The sequence below is a fragment of the Micrasema longulum genome, unplaced genomic scaffold, assembly GCF_059751315.1.
Source record: "Micrasema longulum isolate JH-2025_06_02 unplaced genomic scaffold, ASM5975131v1 h1tg001675l, whole genome shotgun sequence".
NCBI lineage: Eukaryota > Metazoa > Arthropoda > Insecta > Trichoptera > Brachycentridae > Micrasema > Micrasema longulum.
In genome coordinates, this window is record NW_028278854.1 from 156,668 (window position 1) to 178,222 (window position 21,555).

The 21,555-nt window shown below is 30.0% G+C and overlaps 2 protein-coding genes across 7 annotated transcripts in view; both read right to left on the reverse strand.

The window, feature by feature from the left end:
• Positions 1–10,301, reverse strand: part of LOC148274349 (protein FAM135A) — a 29,226-nt gene extending 18,925 nt beyond the window's left edge. The window contains exons 1-2 of one of the 2 annotated variants that reach the window (XM_088237235.1): positions 9,478–10,301; positions 2,400–2,623 (exon numbers count right to left, since the gene is read on the reverse strand). In XM_088237235.1, coding sequence (XP_088093361.1) covers positions 2,400–2,623; positions 9,478–9,554 — 301 coding nt within the window. In that variant the 5' untranslated portion in view covers positions 9,555–10,301. The remainder of the gene's footprint in view (positions 1–2,399; positions 2,624–9,477) is intronic. The other variant, XM_088237234.1, reaches the window with a different exon arrangement.
• A 3,936-nt stretch (positions 10,302–14,237) lies between these two features.
• The window catches only part of tfc (Brevican core protein triforce), a 275,893-nt gene continuing 268,575 nt past the window's right edge, over positions 14,238–21,555 (reverse strand). For all 5 annotated transcript variants that reach the window (XM_088237239.1, XM_088237236.1, XM_088237240.1 and 2 more), the window contains 2 exons: positions 19,968–20,076; positions 14,238–15,388 (listed from right to left, as the gene is read on the reverse strand). In XM_088237239.1, coding sequence (XP_088093365.1) covers positions 15,138–15,388; positions 19,968–20,076 — 360 coding nt within the window. In that variant the 3' untranslated portion in view covers positions 14,238–15,137. The remainder of the gene's footprint in view (positions 15,389–19,967; positions 20,077–21,555) is intronic.

The following is a 21,555-nucleotide window of genomic DNA, read 5'->3' on the forward strand; positions in this document are numbered from 1 at the left end:
TAGATAATAATGAGTTCTTTAATAACTATGCAACAAGAGGATCTAAAAATATAAGACTGGAAAAGAAATCAAAAGACTGGAAATGTCCCAGAACTGCCTTATGTACAAGGGAATACAATTATTTGAGGAAATTCCAGAAAGCATAAAAAATGAAATAAATGTAAATATATTTAAAATTAAATGTAAAAAGTATATATGTGAAAAATATTAGGTAATATATAGTGTAAATAGTGAATATAATTAATGAAAATGTACATATAAAACAGTGAATATTATAAATTAGGATATTAAGTGTATAATAGTGATAAATAATGTTAGAATAAGTATAGATGTAAATATTGTGTTGTTAATATATATTAGACTATGTTAATCATAGAACTAAATAAAATAAATAATAATAATAATAGACAAACGTCGTTTTACGCCGGGGCTCCGTTCCGAGAGACACTGGCATAAAAAAAATGGCGTAAAATGAACACAAATATAATGGAAGATATGAGGTTAGGTTTTGTGTCAAAATTAGAAGAACAATCTAACATGTTTATTTAATACATATTAAAAATAAATTATAAATGTATTAAATAAATACAGTTTAAATTCGTTTACAAAATAAATAATAATCTCTTGATATAAATAATGTTTTTTTTTTAATAAATACTAAATCACCAGTTTTTCGGTACTAAATTAAATTCTCACACTTTTTTGAAAAAAGCATCCAATTTTGTTTGATTTGATTGTTGCTTCCTTTCTTGCAGAATCATAGCATAAGCTACAAATATTTAAATATTCTTTTAATTTACAAAATAATAAAATCATACCTTTTTATTTTTCTTAAAAACAAAACAAAAACTAATTCGGAAACACTTTCAAACACACAATAGCCTGCTAGCGTACACGGTAATAGAATAAAACAACGTGTAAAAGTGTCTGCTATTAGAATCGCAGCGCCCACTGTCGTCTTGTGTCGGCCGAACCGGGGAATCCCGCGCCGGCACCAACCGGCGTAATTGTAAATCGGCGTAAATCGAACCGGCGCAAAACGACATTTACCTGTATTTAAAAATAGTATTGTTTTTATGAAAATTTTAAAATTATAATCCCTAAATACCAAACCGTAAAAACTTACCTTGACCTCTGTTTCAATTTACCTCGGTACTAAGAGAGTTGTAACGCAGGGAGTTTTTTTTTTAGTTTTAGCTGATTTTCTCATTGACCCCGATTATTTTTTAATGTTAATTTGTTTAGATTAAATACTGTATAAAATTGGTTACGTTAAGATGTAAAGTTCATTGTGGTAGGTCTATTTTTGGATGAGATACTAGGTAATGTAAAAACTGTTTAGAACCCCCTCGGTCTCCCCTACAGCGATAACAAGGTATTTGCACAAGTCGGGATTAACGTTAAAAATATGATATATATTTAGAGCGGATTTTAAAGATTCTAATGATAAAAATATCAATGTATTCAAAACAAGTTTTCATTTATAATTTTCGGGTTTAAAAATGAGGACATACCAAACTGCCCGCAGTTGGCATCACGTAATTTTGACGTCACGCATTATGACTGCCGACTGCGTTTCTAATAAACATTGCGTACAAGTTTGGTGCCAAAACGTCATACGTGCCGTTTGTCCTATAGGGCGCGAAACGTCTCGTTTTCGGGTAATTCAAAATATGCATATTTTAAACCTTTCTAGAAAATTTAACCGATGTCGCAATTTTTTGCTTATTGAAAAACAAAAATAATGAAAAAAACATGAAATTATAATATTTTTCTTTTAATTTAGATTTTTATATAATTATTTCAAAACATAGACTGATTCTAAGTAAGCAAATGCCCTGATGATGAGGAAGCAACCTCGAAACCGGTCCGAAACCGAAAAATGTACATCATCCACTGTGGAAAACGTATATCATTTATTGTGGAAAATGTATATCATTCACTGTGGAAAATGTATATCATTCACTGTGGACAATGTATATCATTCATTGTGAAAATGTATATCATTCACTGTGGAAAATGTATATCATTCACTGTGGAAAATGTATATCATTCATTGTGAAAATGTATATCATTCAATGTGGAAAATGTATGTCATTCACTGTGGAAAATGTATATCATTCAATTATATTTGTATAATATTGTATATACATGTAAGGGCGGACATATTGCCTAAAGGCAATTTCTTCCTACCAAGATAGGCTGCTGTTGGTGCATCAATACAGTGCCCTATGCACCATTAGGTGCGAAATGGGAATAATAAATAAATAAAAATTATTCCGTTTGAATTTTATATAAAAAACTGTTGTTATTTTACAAAACATTAAAAAATATATGTATACAAACAAAACCGTTCTGGTTTCCAAAATTGTTCCAATAAGTAAAAGTGGTGAGCGTACCTAGCAGATGCGCCCTGAAGAGGATGACATCCCTCAGGGTGACCTCCTCGTTTCTGTAGAGGATCTGGAAGACTCGGGAGGCTCCGAGCCCCCCCACCAGCGTGGCACCCCCCGCCCCCGCTCCCGCGCCCTCACCCCGGCCCGCTCCGGCGTCCCCCGCAACCACCTCCACCTGCACGGGCAGCTTGGGAGACACGCGGAGGCCCACGCGGATCTGGTACATACTGGGAAAAAAGAAAAACAATTTATTTTTGTTTACTATTCTGTTCTGAGTCCGGGCGGATAAAAAAAAAGTTATTTTATTAATAAATTTATCGCATATACATTCATATTTGATACCAGTAGCTCAATTACAAATAACTATCGATGCTTTCAGAGAATCACTTAATTACCTCGGGCCCGGGGGACATAGCTGTCGATAGAACTACCAACCAGCGGCCCCTGTTATATTTTATTATAAAACTTCATAAAATTATATAATTTACAACAGTTTTAAGGGACGAAGGAGCATATGAAGCAAGTGAGGCTGAGCCTGACTAAGAAATCATTGCTATTCACCAGCACCTAATATGTATTTTATTTCGCATTGTATCGACACATTATTAAGATAAAAAACTAGCAACCAATATAAAAATGCTCAAAGATGCCTACAAACATAGTCCGTACTGTGTTATTTACTGTAGGTACCTACTTAACATTTACGCATATTATACTTATTCTTAAAATCTGAGCTTCACTAAAAATTTGGTATCAAAGACGCGACTGCCAGTTTTTATTATATACATTCAAACAAAACTTATATTCGTATAATTGTTGTTACCTTATACTTAAATGATTTTAATTTAAATTCTTTTATTTCCATAATTATATAAAATCACGATTAACAACCCCTGCTTGCACTTGTATTTAACATAGAAAATTGTTTAGTCTCCCACCAGTCTGACGATGTCGGTCACTGGTAAAAATTCATAAATAAAAGTGGAATAAAACTAAATACGTATTTTTATTATTATAATTTTATCCTTAGATTCATCAATTACAAACTTAATATACCCACTGAAAATATTGATTATGATAATTTATTATCTACACTAAATATGTCAACTCTATGTAAAAGAAGAATTATAAATGACCTATTAAATTTATATAAAATAGCATATGGCGTATTGGACGTCCCGGAATTAACTAGTGTTATCAGCTTGAAAGTACCTCTTCGAAATACTCGGCAGCTAACGTTATTTTTTGAATCTCCTGGCAGTCACAATTAGTATTACAATTCACCAATACCTAGACTACACCGGCTAGGTAACGAGTATGGTGAAGTTGATATATTTTGTCTGTCTTTATATAAATATAGGTTAAGTATTCAAAAGGTTATAAATTAATTTATGTAAAATTTCTTAATATTTTTATTTATTTACTATTTTTTTTTTCTCATGTATCTCTATAATAATGTATAAACTTATATGTATGTATATGTATGCGTGTATGTTTTCATATGTAATTTTTTTAAATATTTTTCTATGTACCATATACCTATGTTGGTACATTTCCTGATTTTTACTTATTATTGTATCTTTTAGCTTTTCTTATGTTATCTTTAATTTTAACCAAATTTACATACTCATGTTTCACTGCTGCACTTAAATGTAATTTCTAAAATATTAGTAAAAGCCCATTGGGCGTGTAAATCAATAAATAAATAACTAAAATGCAGTCCCACCAAGAAAATGTCAGTTGAAAAACTCAACTATTGACGTGCTTAAAAACACGCTAAGCATTTGAGCAATCACAATATCGTGTTGGTAACATTGACAATGATTAAGGCGAATCTTTGATTAAATTTGATATTAAATCATTACAAAAAAGGCGTCTTACATGTGATTTAATTTTTCTTTTCAAAATTCTAAATAATATGGTTGATTGTCCTCTTCGCTATTACCAGATAAAATTTCCATTTTTACATACCTTTATATACGTAACTGTAAAAATTATAATGGACTGAGTATTAATGTAAATATTTTTTAACTGCACGTTGCATACGTACATAAAATTTCTTCATGCAGTTGATTATTTGAGATAGTTGCTGACCTATGTAGCTCAATCACAAATGACTATCGACGTGCTTAAAAACATGTTAAGCATTTGAGCGATCACAATGAACAATAATGAACATGCTTCAATTTTTTTTTTTTTTTTTTTATATATTTTTTTTTTGCACCACAACAGGCCAGGAGGCCTAATTACAGTGGTGAATTACATCACAGAGCACCCAGGCTTGAGAAAAATCACATTTTAATTTTTGTGTTCTCACCGGGAATCGAACCCGGAACCTTCCGTGCGTGAGTCAAGCGTCTTGACCACTACACCACGGAGGCCGCATTTTTATTATCGCAGTCATAAGTCAACGCGTGTGTAATCTCTAAGTCAACGTTCGCGTCAGTTTGTTTTTTGTTTTCCTCGTAAATAAATACAGTTCATTGGCGAACAATCGGCGTTAATTAAAAAAAGAATACAATATAGGTATTGCACTCGCAAAATAGTAAGGAGTATCTAATATAAAAAAAAGTGATAATTCAATTACAATTACCATGGCGACTGCTTTTCTTGACATTTGGCTTGCCAATCGCCGGCTAAATGCAATAAATAGCATGATAAATAATAAATTAATAAAATAGCAGTTTTGGAATATTTTCCATATTTACACCGGTGAAATTCAAATATATGATTGCGCAGCAGGATTATACGTCGCGAAACGTAAATATTTTGACATTAAATATTAGATGTTGACGGATGTTCCATTGTGATCGCGAATACGATAAACAACCATGGTGAGAAATTGTTATCACGTCGCTTATTAGCACGTCGATAGTTATTTGTGATTCAGCTACTGCGAATCTATATAAGACTAATACTCGTATCTCGTATGAGAATACGGAATGTCCTTTGGTTAGGTTAGTCTCCATTTAACATGGCTTGGTCTGTTCTGAGATGGAGGTCTTTTGTGTTTTAAATTATAAGTATTATAAATAATATTTTGAGTTTGTACAAATTTTTGTAGACGTGGACTGGATTCAACTCCCTGGGGAGCTGTTAATATTGAGATTAATATCTTTGTTGTAATCAACTGAGACGAAGAACATTTTAGAGAAGGTAATATAAAAGTCTAGACTTCTACAGGGTTTATGACCTGTGATGGCTGGTTTAAGTGGCCACTTTACACACTGTGTAACATTTATCATTCGGGCCCGTATTCGTATTCGAACATCAATATTCCTTCAATTTAAGAATTGAAGGAATAAAAATGTTCAATTCAAGAATTGAAGGAATATAAAAATAAGAAAATGTTCAAAAAGGCTATAAAAAATGGATAGTGGAGCTGGGTAGAAGTAAAATGGACTGTCTCATTCGCCCAAACCAATATTAAATAAACTGCTCCACAAATGTATAGTTAATATTTTGTTTTTGTTATTTTATAGTACGTGTTATATTATAAATAATATAGGTGTCGATAAATAAAATATAAACTTAAAAACGTAGTGTTTAAAACTTTCCGAACATTTTGTTAATTACCTCGGTATATTAAGTCTTCTTTGTTTATTCTCACATGTAAAAATATATTAAAAAAGTTTTTTTTTATTAAATATTTTATTTTTATTAAAAATATGTTCAAATATGGGCAGAATGGTGAATGTAACACAGTGTGTAAGGTAGCCACTTAAACCAGCCAACGACAGGTCATAAGCCTTGTAGATGCCTAGACTTCTATATTACCTTCTCTAAAATGTTATTCATCTCTGTTGTAATATGTTTAATTATAAGTATTATTTAATATTTATTAGATAGATATATTGAAGGAGGAACTGGCACGTTCCCGTCCAAAAAATCGACACCACCAGACTCCCCGATGTTGCACTGGACAATCAGCCTCATGGGAATCGTCCTTGTGGAAGACCTCCCAAAAGATGAAAGGATAAGATTTATGCTCCTAACTTTTTTTTACAAATTAAATTGAAAATTACTCTACGAACACGCGCAGAGCAAAGATCTACATTTCGCTGAAAACCGAACGTAAATCGGTTAAGCCGTTTAGGAGTAGTTCAGTGACATCACGTGTACAGAAGAATTATGTATAAAGATACAATTATTAAAAATAAATATTGGGCTATGTATAGCGTGTGAGCTCGCCAATATATGACAGTTAAAATTTTATTGTCTTTGAATTTCCTAGATTTTTAACCATCGAAAAAAAAGAAGATTGCAAATCAAATCAACAGACAATGGAAATTTGACGTGTATTATTTTAATAGATTGTTTATAACAGAAAAATACATAGAGAAATATGCATTTTTATTTTTTGTGATAAAAACAGTCTAGTAAATACGCTTTATATTAACAATATTAATTAAAATGCAAAAATAACATTGAATACTTGAAAAATAAATATTATTGAGTGTTACAAACATAATTTAAATAACGGATAGCGATTAAAAGTAAAAACTATCTTTAGTTTAATTCTTATAGCGATAAATACATAAACATTATAAAACAGGAGTTATACAAATACAAAAATAATATTGTAACTAGGCGGCTACCTACACGGTTAAATTTCAAAACACCACGCAATTTCTTATCTCGGCTACGCTATGTAAAATGAAAAAAAATATTTAAATTAATAATTTCATCACGTCATGAAGTCGCCCCTGGGTAGCGCCTGCTAACGCCAATCAACAAAAACATCCTCGTTTTAATTACAATATTTCGGCTACGCCATGAATCTCTTTTTTTAAATAATTTTTCACGTCACAAAGTCGCCCCTGGGTAGCGCCTGCTAACGTTAATCAACAAAAACATCCTCGTTTTTATAACAGTATTTCGGCTACGCCATGAATTTCTTATAAAAAATGTCAAAACGTAACAAAGCCACTCTCTGGGTGTCGCTACTGACATCATTTACAAAAACATAATTATTTGTGCTTTTTTCAGGTACGCAACATTTTTTTTTAAATACACCTACCTAACCAATAAAATACTATTAGTAATTAAACCAAGGTGTGCTTTAAAGTTCCGTATGGCCAAATAATATTATTTATTATTAGAATATTATTGACATGTAGTTCAAGCATTGCTGCATTCACGTTGCTTTACTTCTGAGAGCTCAACTGCTATGTTTTTCTATGGTTATGTTTACTGTCATCTGTCATGTATTGGCGAGCTCACAGGCTATACTTACGCCTAAATATTTTTCTGTGGTTCTGTGAAAGTCAACTCAAACAAAAATAATTATTACTACCTTCGTGATATACGTAGCTTCATTGTACACTATTTTAATACACTACACACTTATGCAAAGGTTCATTAAAAAATACCACAATATTGAGCAGATATTTCTATTATGATTGAAATGTCAACACCGAGCACCGGCCGATTCCTTTTAAAATGAATATCAAAACGGCCACTTCAAACGCCACATGTCCTATGTGATACATAAAATGTCAACGGTATCCTACCAAACTAAATTTAATTGAAAAAAAACACAAAATCTTAAAAAAAAAATTATGTTCAAAGCTCGGTAGTGACCACTAAAGCTTTTTTTTAAATCTGAAATTATTACGAGTATTTTTTAATATCATAGAATAAAATGTGAGGGTGCCTTGGGTAGATCTTAAATGCCAGTTTTTAAGGACCACCCTACTGATCACCTTACCTTCCATGTAACAAAAATGATCAAGATATTCTGCAATTGGGATGCCAATAATGCACTGTCCTATGCACCGCTGGGCGCAGATGCTATACTTAATGTATGAACATTTTATTGCTCTTATTTATATATTAATATTATGTCTTAATATTAAATACGAATGATTACATGTTTTAAAAAATAAAATAAAATAAATAAAAATGGAGTAAAATAAAATAAAGTAAAATCAAACAAATAAAAGTAAAATTTAAAAAATTAAAACTAAATGCAATAAAATAAAATTTAACGAAATGAAGATAAATTTAAACAGAATAAAACAAAATTTAACAAATTAAACTAAAACCAAATAAAGTAAAAATAAATACGATAAAATAGGAAGATTTATCAAAATGAAATAAAATAAAACAAAACAAAACAAGTAAAACGAAACAAAAAAAACAAAGCAATAAATATAACAAAATAAAGTATAATATAGTTAATTAAAATTAAGTGAAATAAAATAAATTAGAATAAAGTAAAATAAAATAAATAAGAATGAAAAAAAAAATATTAAAAAAAAAATGTTTAAAAAAAAAACTTTATTAAATTAAATAAAAATAATATAAAATACAGCAAAATAATAATAATAAAAAAAACAAAATAAAATAGAATATTGTTGAGGGCAACGTAATCTTTGATGTAGCTAATAAAGAAATGTCTATTTATAGTCAATGATGATGAATTGACTATATGAGAATAGCACATTTTATAATTTAGAAAAAATTACACTACGTAATTCTTTTAAGCAGATGTGACTATTTTTGTACTAAGGGGACAGAGTTGTACAAAAGTACTTAATTCCATATTGAAAAACAAGCCTCTTACTTATAACATTTTAAATTTTATGATAAAAACGTCAACTAATTAAAAAAGGAAAGTTTTATAAAAGTTAAAGTGCCATAAAAAAGGAAAGTTTTGTTATTATTTGTTAATAAACATGTATATTTTATAATTTGAATACATTTTTTAAAATTAATCCTAAAACTTATTATAATATTTAAATTCTTGTGCTTGGAAGGGTATTACACTTTTCATTTTATAATGATTAAAAATATAAAGAAATTATGACATGGAATAGTTATTTAAATACACTTTTTTGCACCAAAACAGGCCACGAGGACTTCACAAATTAATAAAAAAATATGAAGTCTTCACCTAAAATGTTTTCTTATTACTTTGTAATTTTTAAATATACGAAAAATGGTGCAAAACTCTGTAATTTTATACGTACAGGTAACCAGTTTTACGCGTAAATAGGTAAAACTGTCGTTTTGATCACTATGTTGTAGGGAAAAAGCAGATAAATATACAAAAAACAAACGGAAAACTCATACGTACCCTCTTTGAAAAAGGTCGACATTGTAAAATTTGTAAAGTTCGACGGAAAATTCAAAAGTTGCTTGCAAATCACTCATGTTGCATTTCAACTGTAGTTACGGAGTCACCGCCTCAACGGCGCTTTCCTTTTTGGTAACATTTTCCTCTAAATTAATTACTATGCACAGAAAGATAGCACATCACATGCCCCACACCGAAAACAGTTGTAATTGGAGACATCAATTTCACATTCGAATAACTTTTTGAAAACACATTTCCTTCCTCGTGTTGCCGCAAAACTTATCATTCGCTACTGAACCTTTCGTTTTCTAGGTATAAAACGATATAAAATTATTTTTTAGTATGCCCACAATAAATTATATAATTGATATTTTATATTAACGCTAAAAATGCACGTTTGATAGGAAAATATCGGAATATTATAGAGAATTAAATGCGAAACAGGTATTCAATTTTTAAAGGAGGCACGTTGACGTTTATTAATATTTTAATATCCCGCTGAGAAATAACCAGTAACCACTGACCACTCCGTATATTTTGAGTTATTTATACTTTTACTATTTACATGTGTTTCTCGCGTCGAAAATGCATGCTGAAGAGAACGAACACTTGCCAAAAACCCGGGATCAACACCCGTTTTGAGCTGATAAAACGTTTCTGACGTTACACTACACCCAAATATTGGCACGGCACTCTTTATTTGGAGAGTTTATTCACTTATTTAAATTCGGACCGTTCTAAAAAAGGGCAGTCTATTTATAAACGAACGTGTATATTATTAGACAAATAGGCGTTGCGATTTAGCGCTCCATTAACAAACGTTTGACGGAACGACAGGCGAGCGCGCGGGAGCCCAGAATCCATTTTTCTCTGGCGACGCATGCGCGAAAGCTCGTGTTCACCTACTATTCTTTTCATAGTACCTACGTTAGTACGTATATCTACCCAGGGGCGCTCCGAGCGCTTTTATCTACACTTTTCCGTCGAGAAAATGGATTTTAAATGTTATTACTGAATACGTAAATTGAAATACCATCCAAAATGAGGCTAAATTTAGATTGTCGGCTCATTTTCAGAGTCAGAGTGAAATTATTTTGATTAAAAAACGATTAGGAAACTAACTTCACATACTTTAACACAGCGAAGCATTAAGAAAACTAATTCACGAGCATTGCATCAATATATGATTAAAAAAAAAATGTTGTTACCTAAATGTAGTGATTTATGAGTTGACATTTACGTTTTTTATAAAACAATGTAGAAAACGTGTTTATTGGACTTTATTTCTGATCGAGGCACGCCCACCTATACTTATTTATTTATTTATTTATTTATTTACGGACAAAGTCCATTATAAACATTACAATTAAAAGAAATTTTTACAAAGGAATAAAAAAATATAAGGAACAGAAATAAGCAGCAAAGACAGATGATAGATTTTTTAGATTAAGTAAAAAGCATAGGCTAACTATACAGATTCTTTAGCTGATTTGTAAAGAAAGACATCCTTACACCATAATAATCAAGATCTTGATGATCGTTCACCCGCCTGATCATTCTGGGCAAAGGCGACTGTGCACCATAATTGGTCCTGTAGTGACCGAGGAAAAGCATTTCATTATTTCTTAGTCTACGGGTGGGAACGTTAAAAAGAATCTTTTGCAAAATTTCAGGGGCATCAATGAGACAGTTCATAATTTTATACATGCAGATTATATCTGCAATGCATCTGCGTTTTTCAAGACTTGATATGCTTAAAAACCTCTCCATATCAGAATATGAATAGTCTCCTCTTTCCAATCCCATCTTCCAATAAATATACAATATACAAATAGTAATAAATACATAAGTATCTATTGATCATAAGTATCTCTGCTGCGTTAAACGTTTTAGTTAAACTCTGAATATATATAAAATATGCGGTTTCTTGTACGGGTTCTGATTTAGAAGGTAGCTCTGATTTACATGTCTAAAATTTGAACGAAGTCAAAAGTAAACTTCTACGTAAACGTACAGTGCGTTCGAATGTTTAACTCTTAAAAGACTGTGGTAAATAATTCCTTTGAGCGCGGTGATGTAACAAATTGTTACCACAAGCAAATGATGGAATATTGAAAATTCCCTTTCTACAAGTTATTAAAATAATCAAACAAAAAAACATCAATACGCTGGTCATCTTACATGCGTGCGCCCCCCATCCCTGTCAATAACCAACTGAATCTGTGTCAAGCAAACACCAGGGCACAAAACAGCGTCTCTGTCTTACCTGTTATGAGTTTTATCTTCGTACTTTCTCTTTTACAGATGTATTGCTGTATTGGCGTCATATTCATTCTTCGCGTAGCAAGGATAAATATTTTCTGTGTTAAAATCTAGCATAGTTTTACAAATTTTACTTTTAAAATCTGGTGTGAAAATGTCCATTTGAAGATTACAAAATTAGACTTCAACATAAAAAAAGAGAGGTCTATCAAGTCTTGTATAGCACGTAGACTAGTGTCACATCACGGTAACATAAAAGTAAATAATCCCGTATTGATGTTTTATTTGTTTTAAATTGAGTTCTAAAGAGTTAAGACATAATAAAAAACTAAAATAAAAGCGCCCTTGTCTCTTAATTTTCAATGGAGCAACTCAAAATATTTATTGTTAATCACCATCAAACCTTTTATCCGCACAATATGGTGTATAGAGCACTGCATTGCTAAATAACATGCAGCTTTTCTCGATCATACATGTGTTACTAAAATATTCTTACACCTTCTTAGGTGATTAGTATTACGCTTTAGGAACCAGTCGAAGGAAAATAAAACACTTAAGTGTAAAACCACCTTTAAAAACAAATAAATTCCATGCTGCCGTTTGTTAGGATACCTATTGTTTTATGAAAGTCCACTTAGCTGGCTTCGGGCTGGTTCGATATTAATAAACAAATTGAACTAATTTGATTGAATACATTTACAAATATAAGACATATGCAAATATATATATATATAAAAATACATATTAAAACTATACATATATAAATATAAGACACATTACATGTTGGAACTGACTGTGAATTGACAGATCTTGTTCGAACTGACTAACTAAATACGCTACCTTTGATATATATATTAGTTATTGTCCAGTGTTCATTTTACTTTCTAATGGTATCTTGAAGCCGTGTACTAATTCTGTGTTTCTCAGCGATTTTACATCCGCTCGTATCAGCAGTTTGTTATTAGTTATTTGAATGTTTTGACAATATTGTGTTTGCATACAGTTAATGTATAATTCACCTTGAGGTTCAACAAAAGTATAAAAGATTACAATAATAGCAAATTTTTCAAATAATTTCTTCAAAACACAATACAGAATACAAATATTTCAATAACCAGAAAAATAAAATAACAACAATAATAATATTTAAAAAAAGTATATTGTTAAGTGTCTTCGGCACGGGTAACCCCCCCTCCAGTGAGGTCACATTATTTTTATTATTAATTATAGTTTGTAAGATAAAAAATATGAATAAATAAAGATCTGAATAGGTTAAATACAAATAATAGGCACTTGTACATTTAGGAAATAAGTTTATTTTTTGATAGAAATATCTTTGAACAATAGTTATGAACATAAACATGCATTTGAAATAATGTGTAAAACTTAAATTATATTTTCTATCTTTAATTACGTTTAAAAACACTAATTTGGGAAGATGATAACCATATTGACACACATTGTTTATCAATAAATATAATTAACTAAGAGAATTGTGCAATTTATAATTCAAAGAATTATATAATACAAATCTTATGTGTTTGATGTATATTTTATTATTGACTAGTTAAATATATTATATATCATCATAACAAATTGAATGACTTCAAATAAACGTTTTTTTTTTGTTCAAGAAACTTGATTATTAAAAAATTGATTTAAGTAAAATAAAATACTAAATAGAATACAGGGTTGCAATTATTGTAAGATAAAATATTTTTTATTAAGAATTTGTCAGAAATTTGAATTTAAACGAAACAAAACGTAATAATACATGGGGATGTGTAAAATTCGCTGATTGTTTATATACACCATTTTAAATGATATCTATAGTAATTATAACTATCTTAATCTAAATTGTTATGTTTATGAAAATATATTCTATAATTTTTCTACGAATGATAAATAATATTACCAAAATTTATACTGAAAACCATTTTTTCTTGAAAATATTTACATTTAAAAAAATGAATCGCTTAAGAATCTAAATAAAAAGATGAAACTTATAAAATAACATAAAAAGTATCATTGCAATATTTCTTTATGATAAGGCAGTGTAATTCATAATAAAACAAATATCTTTAAACGACATAAAAATGAAATGTAAAAATTTTCAATTCGCAGAAGCCGAAATATTAAAATTAATTTCAAGATTTTTAATTTTATTTGGAGATTTTTATCATATTTAATAATGCCTCATAAATAATTTACTTACACATTTAATGGTATTATTTTAGTAAGTATTTTTGCTATTCTTCCCAAATTTTGATTGTCAACAATAAGCTAAAACTCGTATTGAAAACACCTTAAAGTTATATTTCTAAACGTACTACTTATCTACAGTTTTGGCTTTGATATTTTGAAATACCCCATAATTTAAAGGTTGCTGTTACATCATTAAAAAAAATAATTGGAATTTTTTTGAAAAGACTAAAAAACAAAAACATATCGCATTCAATTGCATAACTTTAATTTTCATAGTTTTTTAAAGACTACCATTTTTTTTTTATTAGTGAGAAATTTAATGCATGTGGCTTGGTGTTTAACAGAACTGACAGCTTCATAAATAACAACACTTTGTGTTTACAATTGTAAACATATTTTTCTTATTTCTGTTGTGATTCTATTTAAAAAAAAAAGTAAAATAGAAAGCGTACAATTAAACACAATATATATGTTACTTTACTTCACATAAAGTACTTTTTGATTTGACATCAATCATTTTTTAGATTTATCACAAATGAATTATTTGAAAGAAAAAGTAACAGTAACATTTTTTGCCATAGTTTCATACTAGAATAATATCTATTATCCGGTTGAATAATGTTTACTACTAATACTGAACATCAGAAGTTGTCTAAAAAACACTGTTTATGTGTAGTAAAAAAAATTGTCACAAATTTCCTTCGATTTCCCATTTTAAAATAAAATAGTTTTTATTTCAACTGTAATCACGGAAATTTCCGGAAAACCTCATATTTGTGAATATCATAGAGAGCACGATCTATACAGGATGACCATCTTGATCGCATTAAAGGATATAATACGAACTCCACATCATTTGGACAGCTAGCCACCAAGGACTGAAACGAATTGAAAGGATGCGGGTGTTTGTTGTAAACCAATTCCCAGAATTGAAACCAGAAAAATAAAGATTGATGTCAAATAAATTTTTGTTAATTTATTTCAATATTGTGGTGTACGTTTAAAAGTAAAAATAACAAATAAAAATGGAGATTCTAGATACATGGCCTTCAAAGTCATTCGAAACTCGCTCTAGCGGGTATTTCACAAGTCTACGTATCGCGGAACTAGAAAGTTCCACAGACATTTCCATTTCACTCGCGGACAGAGTATCTTAGTAGTTTAGACAGAGGGCTAGTTCCACGTCTGTGTAACTAATCGTTCCTCACTTCACACACGAAGAAGGTCTCGAAGGAGCAGGGAGAGTCGTTCCATTTGAGCCCCTTCCCGTCTCGGTTCCACAACTCCAGGCAGTTCTCCTCTTCTCCATTCTCATACCGGAAGTTGTTAGGTTCTCCAGCGTTCCAATTGGTGAAGGTGATCGGTCTTCCGGAAGACATCCAGAAGAAAGAACCTTCCTCGGCTAAGTCGGTGCCAGATGTCCAGAAATGCTCGTTTCCGTAGCCTGAAAGAGTGAAAAACCCTTGATTATTCCGTGAAAAATATTTACTGCACAAATTAATCAACATCAATTTATTTTTTTATGGCTCTTATTTGTTGTAAAAACTTTAAGTACAAAAATACATGCACTCGGCGGGCTTATATTGATAAAAAGCAATCTTCTAGCCAACTAAAAAATATTATTAATATTTAAAGCATAAACTTATGGTAAACAAATGGTAGAGTTCCATATTAAATTTGGTAATGTATCAAAAATAAAACACGTTTATTGGATTTTAATTCTACTTTATTTTTTAAAATAAACTTTTTTTAAATATAGGGTTTGAAAATGTTCTAACAAGACGAAACGCGTCACAATATACCCTCTTGTATTTTAAAAAAAAAATAAGTACAATAGAATTAAAATCCAATAAACGTGTTTTATTTTAGATACATTACCAAATTCAAAATTAACTTTGTGGTCAAACATTTTCGAGTCGTACCCTATCTTCGTCAGGACACCAATTAAACCAACGTGAATGTATGTCGTGTTGGTTTTATATATACGAGTATACAACCAAAATGCATCTCGTGTTGGTTTTATATTTTTGTGTAACAACTATGCTGAAGGTGTATAGTGGGTTTTGCATGTTGGTTTAATTGGTGTCCTGACTGAAAATACTTTTGTTGCACACATTATATGAGAGGTATGTGGGATTAGGTTGATCAATTGTTTAGTTTTTGCCAGAATATGCAAAACGGGTTTCACACAATTAATAATGTCCACCCGAACAAAGATGTGTTAGTTATTCAAGGTCAACTAAGTTTTTTACTATGTATTTTTTTTTATGGAACTAACACATTGCCTATTAATTGTTTTCTTGATTATTGAAGCTTTTTACCAAAATATGAAAATATCGACTGAAATACAAGATACACAGATTACAAGAAAATAAATGAAAAATTAATTGATTGAAAAAATGATTACAAAGAAATGAAATACAAGAAACAAAAAGTTACCAAGCGATATGAAGCAACTTTACAGAAAACCCTTTTATTTTATTTTATTGAATATATTTTTTAATTAATAAAAAAATCTCATACGCACTTATACCTTTGGCATGATTCCAACATAATTTAAATGTAGATATAAAATGAGAGATTATTTATTAATTAAAAAAAAACATTAACTGGCCATTCCGCAAAATTGCTACATGTCGCCCGGTAACTTATCTTTCCAGCGTTGATATAATTTTTAATTCACATACAATTTTTTTTTTTTACATTTAACCTTCAATATTTCGAGTATGTCAAGCCAAGCCAATCCAAGCCATTCCTTTCACCAGATACACTCAAACTTCTCTACTATACGTATGTACGTAGTCAACTGAAATTCGCTTCATTAGTATGGTCTGATGTATATATCAATCAAATAGAAAACATTCAAAAGAAATTTATAAGGAGCCTGGAGTATCGTGTTGGTAACATTGAAAATGATTAAGGTGAATCATTGATTAAATTTGATATTGAATCATTACAAAAAAGGCGTCTTACGTTTGATTTAATTTTTCTTTTCAAAATTCTAAATAATATGGTTGGTTTGCCGTATTTATTACGAAATATTGGTTTTCGTTGTCCTCTTCGCTATACCAGATAAAATTTCCTTTTTTATATACCTTTATATACGTACCTGTAAAAATTATAATAGACTGAGTATTAATGTAAATATTTTTAACTGCACGTGCATACGTACATAAAATTTCTTCATGCGGTTGATTATTTGAGATAGTTGCTGACCTATGTAGCTCAGTCACAAATAACTATCGAAGTGTTTAAAAACATGCTAAGCATTTGAGCGATCACAATGAACAATAATGAACATGCTTAAGTTATTGCAGTCATAAGTCAACGCGTGTGTAATCTCTAATTCAACGCTCGCGTCAGTTTGTTTTTTGTTTTCCTCCTAAATAAATACAGTTCACTGGCAAAAAATCAGGGTTTACTATAAAAAAGGATACAATATATTGCATTAGCAAATTAGTAAGGAATATCTAATACAAACAAGTGAAAATTAAATTACATTTGCTATGGCGACTGCTTTTCTTGACATTTAGCTTGCCAACCGCCGGTTAAATGCAATAAATAGCATAATAAATAATAAATAAATTAATAGAAATAGCAGTATTGGAATATTTTCCATATTTACACCGATGAAATTCAAATATGTGATTGAGCAGCAGGATTATACGTCGCGAAACGTAAATGTTTTGACATTTAATATAAGGTGTTCACGGATGCATGATTATTGCATTATGATCGCAAATACGATAAACAACCATGGTGAGAAATTGTTATCACGTCGCTTATTAGCACGTCGATAGTTATTAGTGATTGAGCTACTTTAGTGGTTGATGCTATGTATATGTATCGTATGTAATGTACGTATATGTTTTATATGTAGATGCATGTAGATGTGCGTATGCACGTGTGTATATGTATTATGTATGCGTTCATATATGTGTGCATAGATGGCTCTGAGTGTGCATAAGGATTTTCATTTGTTACCAATAATAACCTCCATTGAAGTAAATGTTAATTGCTTAATTATTATATTAACTTTTAAGTTTTTTATTTGTTTTTTGTCACATTTAATGTTTACATCTTTTGCATAATTAATGAAAACTTAATTGGTCTTTTGATCTTCGTTTTTTAATAATTAATATGTACGACTGTATGTTTTCTAAATAAAAAAATAAATTTATAAACATCAAGGCTGAATTTTACTCCCTAGGAAGTAAGTTATTAAGACTGGTGATAAACCCTGTAAATGCCTGGACTTTCATATTTCCTTCATTAAAATGTTTTCCCGCTCTGAATTTCAATCTAGAAAACTTCCTAAGGGGTGGAATCTAGCTATATCTATAAACATTTGTGCGAATTCAAATCATTGCTGATTGAATAAACTAGCATAAGAGGTAAAAAAAATGAAAATTGTTTTCAGGCGTTGCCCAGTTGGTGAAATAATTTAGCCATATGAATTTCACCCACACCAATAAAAGTTTTAGCTCTTTTAATTCACAATGTTCAACAGGTGGAAAAGTTGAAAAAAAGTAGATGTTAAAATGTTGCCTATGTAGGTAGAATGATAGATGTTACACAGTGTGTAAAGTGGCCACGTATATAGATTCAAAAACTATTCTTACTCAAATGAAAGACAGAACCCCTACAATGCATCACATACAAATAATATACTGACTAGATCCTTAACACAAAGACAACTAAAACAAATACAAACTAAAACCACTTTCGAAAAAAGGTATTTTAAATATTGTTCAAATCAAATCTATACCCTACTTCCGCTATTTATTAAAACAATTAGTTACGAGAAAATGTTCTAAAAGGCTATAAAAAAATGTATAGTGGAGCTAGGTAGAAGTAGAATAGATTGTCTCATTCGCCCAAACCAATATTGAATCAACTGCCTTACAAATGTATGGCTTATGTTATGTTTATGTTCTTTCATTGTGCGTTTTGTAATATAAATAATAAAGATGTACATTAATTAATTATAAACATTAATAGGTAGGGTTTAAAACTATCTGAACATTTTGTTAATTAGCTCTGTTTATTGAGTCTTCTTCGTTAATTCTTAAATGTAAAAATATTAAAAAATATATATAAATATTGTTATGTGTCCTCGGCACGGGAAACCCCAGTGAGGTCACATTATTTTTATTATTAATGCATAAAAAAAAATATTAAGCCAAATAGGTTAGTATTATAAATTTTTGTAAAAAGCAGATTTGCCGTTTATGTTAATAAAATAAAATAAAATAATGGAAAAAAATATGAAAAAAAAATGAAAAAAAACCAGCAAATAAAATAAAAGGTCATAAGCACTGTTAATGCTTATACTTTTATTTCCCCTCTCAAAAATGTTTCGCCTCTCAGTTGTAGTGAGTTTCAACAATTACATTTAAAGCGTTAAAATAAAAAGCTATTTAAATAAACCGTTTTAAATAGCTACACCCAAAAGCCCCACGCAGACAAAAAAATGGCCGCCAGGGAAAAGTCATACATGCATATATTTTAGGCGGGAAATCTTTTTGACATACTAACAATGCAAAGAAAATTTTCATTTTGCAAAGAACAATAACATTGCCATTAGTTAAAACATTATGTTTCTCCCATTCGCTAGGTTCGCTAATATCGCGGTATATGAATTGGTGTTGTCATACTACGCTGACAAATATTTCTAATTAAAAAAAGTATAAATAATCAGTTTTTAAAACGTATTTACGGATAAATGTATAAGACCTAATTGTATCACAAAAAATAAAAAAAGTTCAAGGTTAAATAATTAATGAGTCTGTATCCAAGCGAAAAAAAACACAGTTTTGTGAGTGAAATAGACCCAGAATCCTGAACGAGTAATTTTTACTAGATGGCTACTCTCAGGTAAACATTCCGAAAAAGGAGAACAAGTGGAGAAAAGTCTACCCCGTGATACCTAAATATTCTACTTTACTGGGCTTTAAGACAGTTAAATTTTTAAATGCATTTTGTTATATTTAGGCATTTTTATCAAAATGTTTTTTTTTTACCTGAATCTCTGACGTATTTTTCCAACTTATCATTTTCTTCCTGAGACGAGATGGAGGCGAGGTGCATTCCGTGGAACCGGCAGTACTGCGCAGCCTTGAACCAGTTGGCCTGAAACCAAGATCATACGTTACACACTCTGGAATTTCTGAAAAATTCCTGAAACTATGAAAAAACATGTTGAACCGTTGTAATCGTTAATAACATAATCCAAAGAAAAATGCTAAACATTATATTTTGCTGTATTAAATTCCATTGGTGGTCAACGTGGAGGTGACAAATTGTCATCGACAACTATTATATTATTTTTTCTAAAGGTCACGGGTCAAGTACTTTTTTCATACATTTTTTTTATATCGATACATATTTCCTCACTCTAAACAACTTAAAAAAAAATTGCGAGTACCTTGATTGCAAATTATAATTATATTTTAATCTAACTGTGCCTGTTTAAAAAATGTACAATTGAATTAGTTAAAAATATTTTTTTTTGAAAAGAGACCTTTATGAAAAACGAAATAATAATAATAATCATAGTTTATTAACAAAAATAACAATATCTTTACCTACTACTCTCACACTAAGGTAATAGATTTATCATGTCTAGTCTGCCTAACTAGGTACAACCTGTTTTAAGGCAGACATTTTTATGCAAAAATAAACATTAACACTACTACCTACTAGTTAATTTACTATACAGTTATAAAACATCAATTTATTATTTAAGAATATATTTTGAGTAAATTTTCCAATTTTTCGCGATCTAAACCCAGTAACCATTTTTTTTACAAATTTATTAAATTGTATCCGGGTCATGGTTTTGCAATTTTTGGGTAACGTATTAAATATTTTGGGGCCCAGAAACCTGAAATTTCTTTGCCCGAATTCAGAGTATATGATAGACCCCATGACCCATTCTCTAGTTTGACTTCTGGTAGTGTGGGAGTGTTCCTTTGCTAATTTGGTAGAATAATTTCCTTTACAAACATTCTTATTCTAAAAATATATATCTAAGATTTCAAAATCCTCAAATAACTTGATGCTGGGATACCTAAAGGGCTTTTTAAAAAATGTTTTAATTATTGATTTTTGAGCGGGTTCGAGAGGTTTTAATATTGATTTATTAGTGCCTCTCCATCCTATTATGCCATAAGTTATAATTAAGACACATAAAATAAAATATAGTTGTTTGAGTTAAATTAGGGATAATATGTTACGTATCAACATGAAGATATAGAAAAGTTTTCAAATTTTTTATGTTATGTATTCTATGTGTTCTGTTATTTTTATGATATTATTCCCAAAGGTTATTTTTAAAATAAAAGTGCAATACATACATTAATACCAGACAATAAAAAGTTTAAAACAATAAAAACGTATTAATCTGCTTAGAGTTTCTAATCGTAACACTCGATTTTTTCTAACATTTCATCATTGCAAAGTACTTTTTTCACAATCGAACTCTATATCAATATTTTATTAATATTAATAGGACTTACAAACACTTGGAGGCCTGAGAAAGTAAAGGCATTGATAGAGATGTGCTCAATTGGTCTAATTTTTCTGCTTCGAGGTACAAATTGTGCCTGA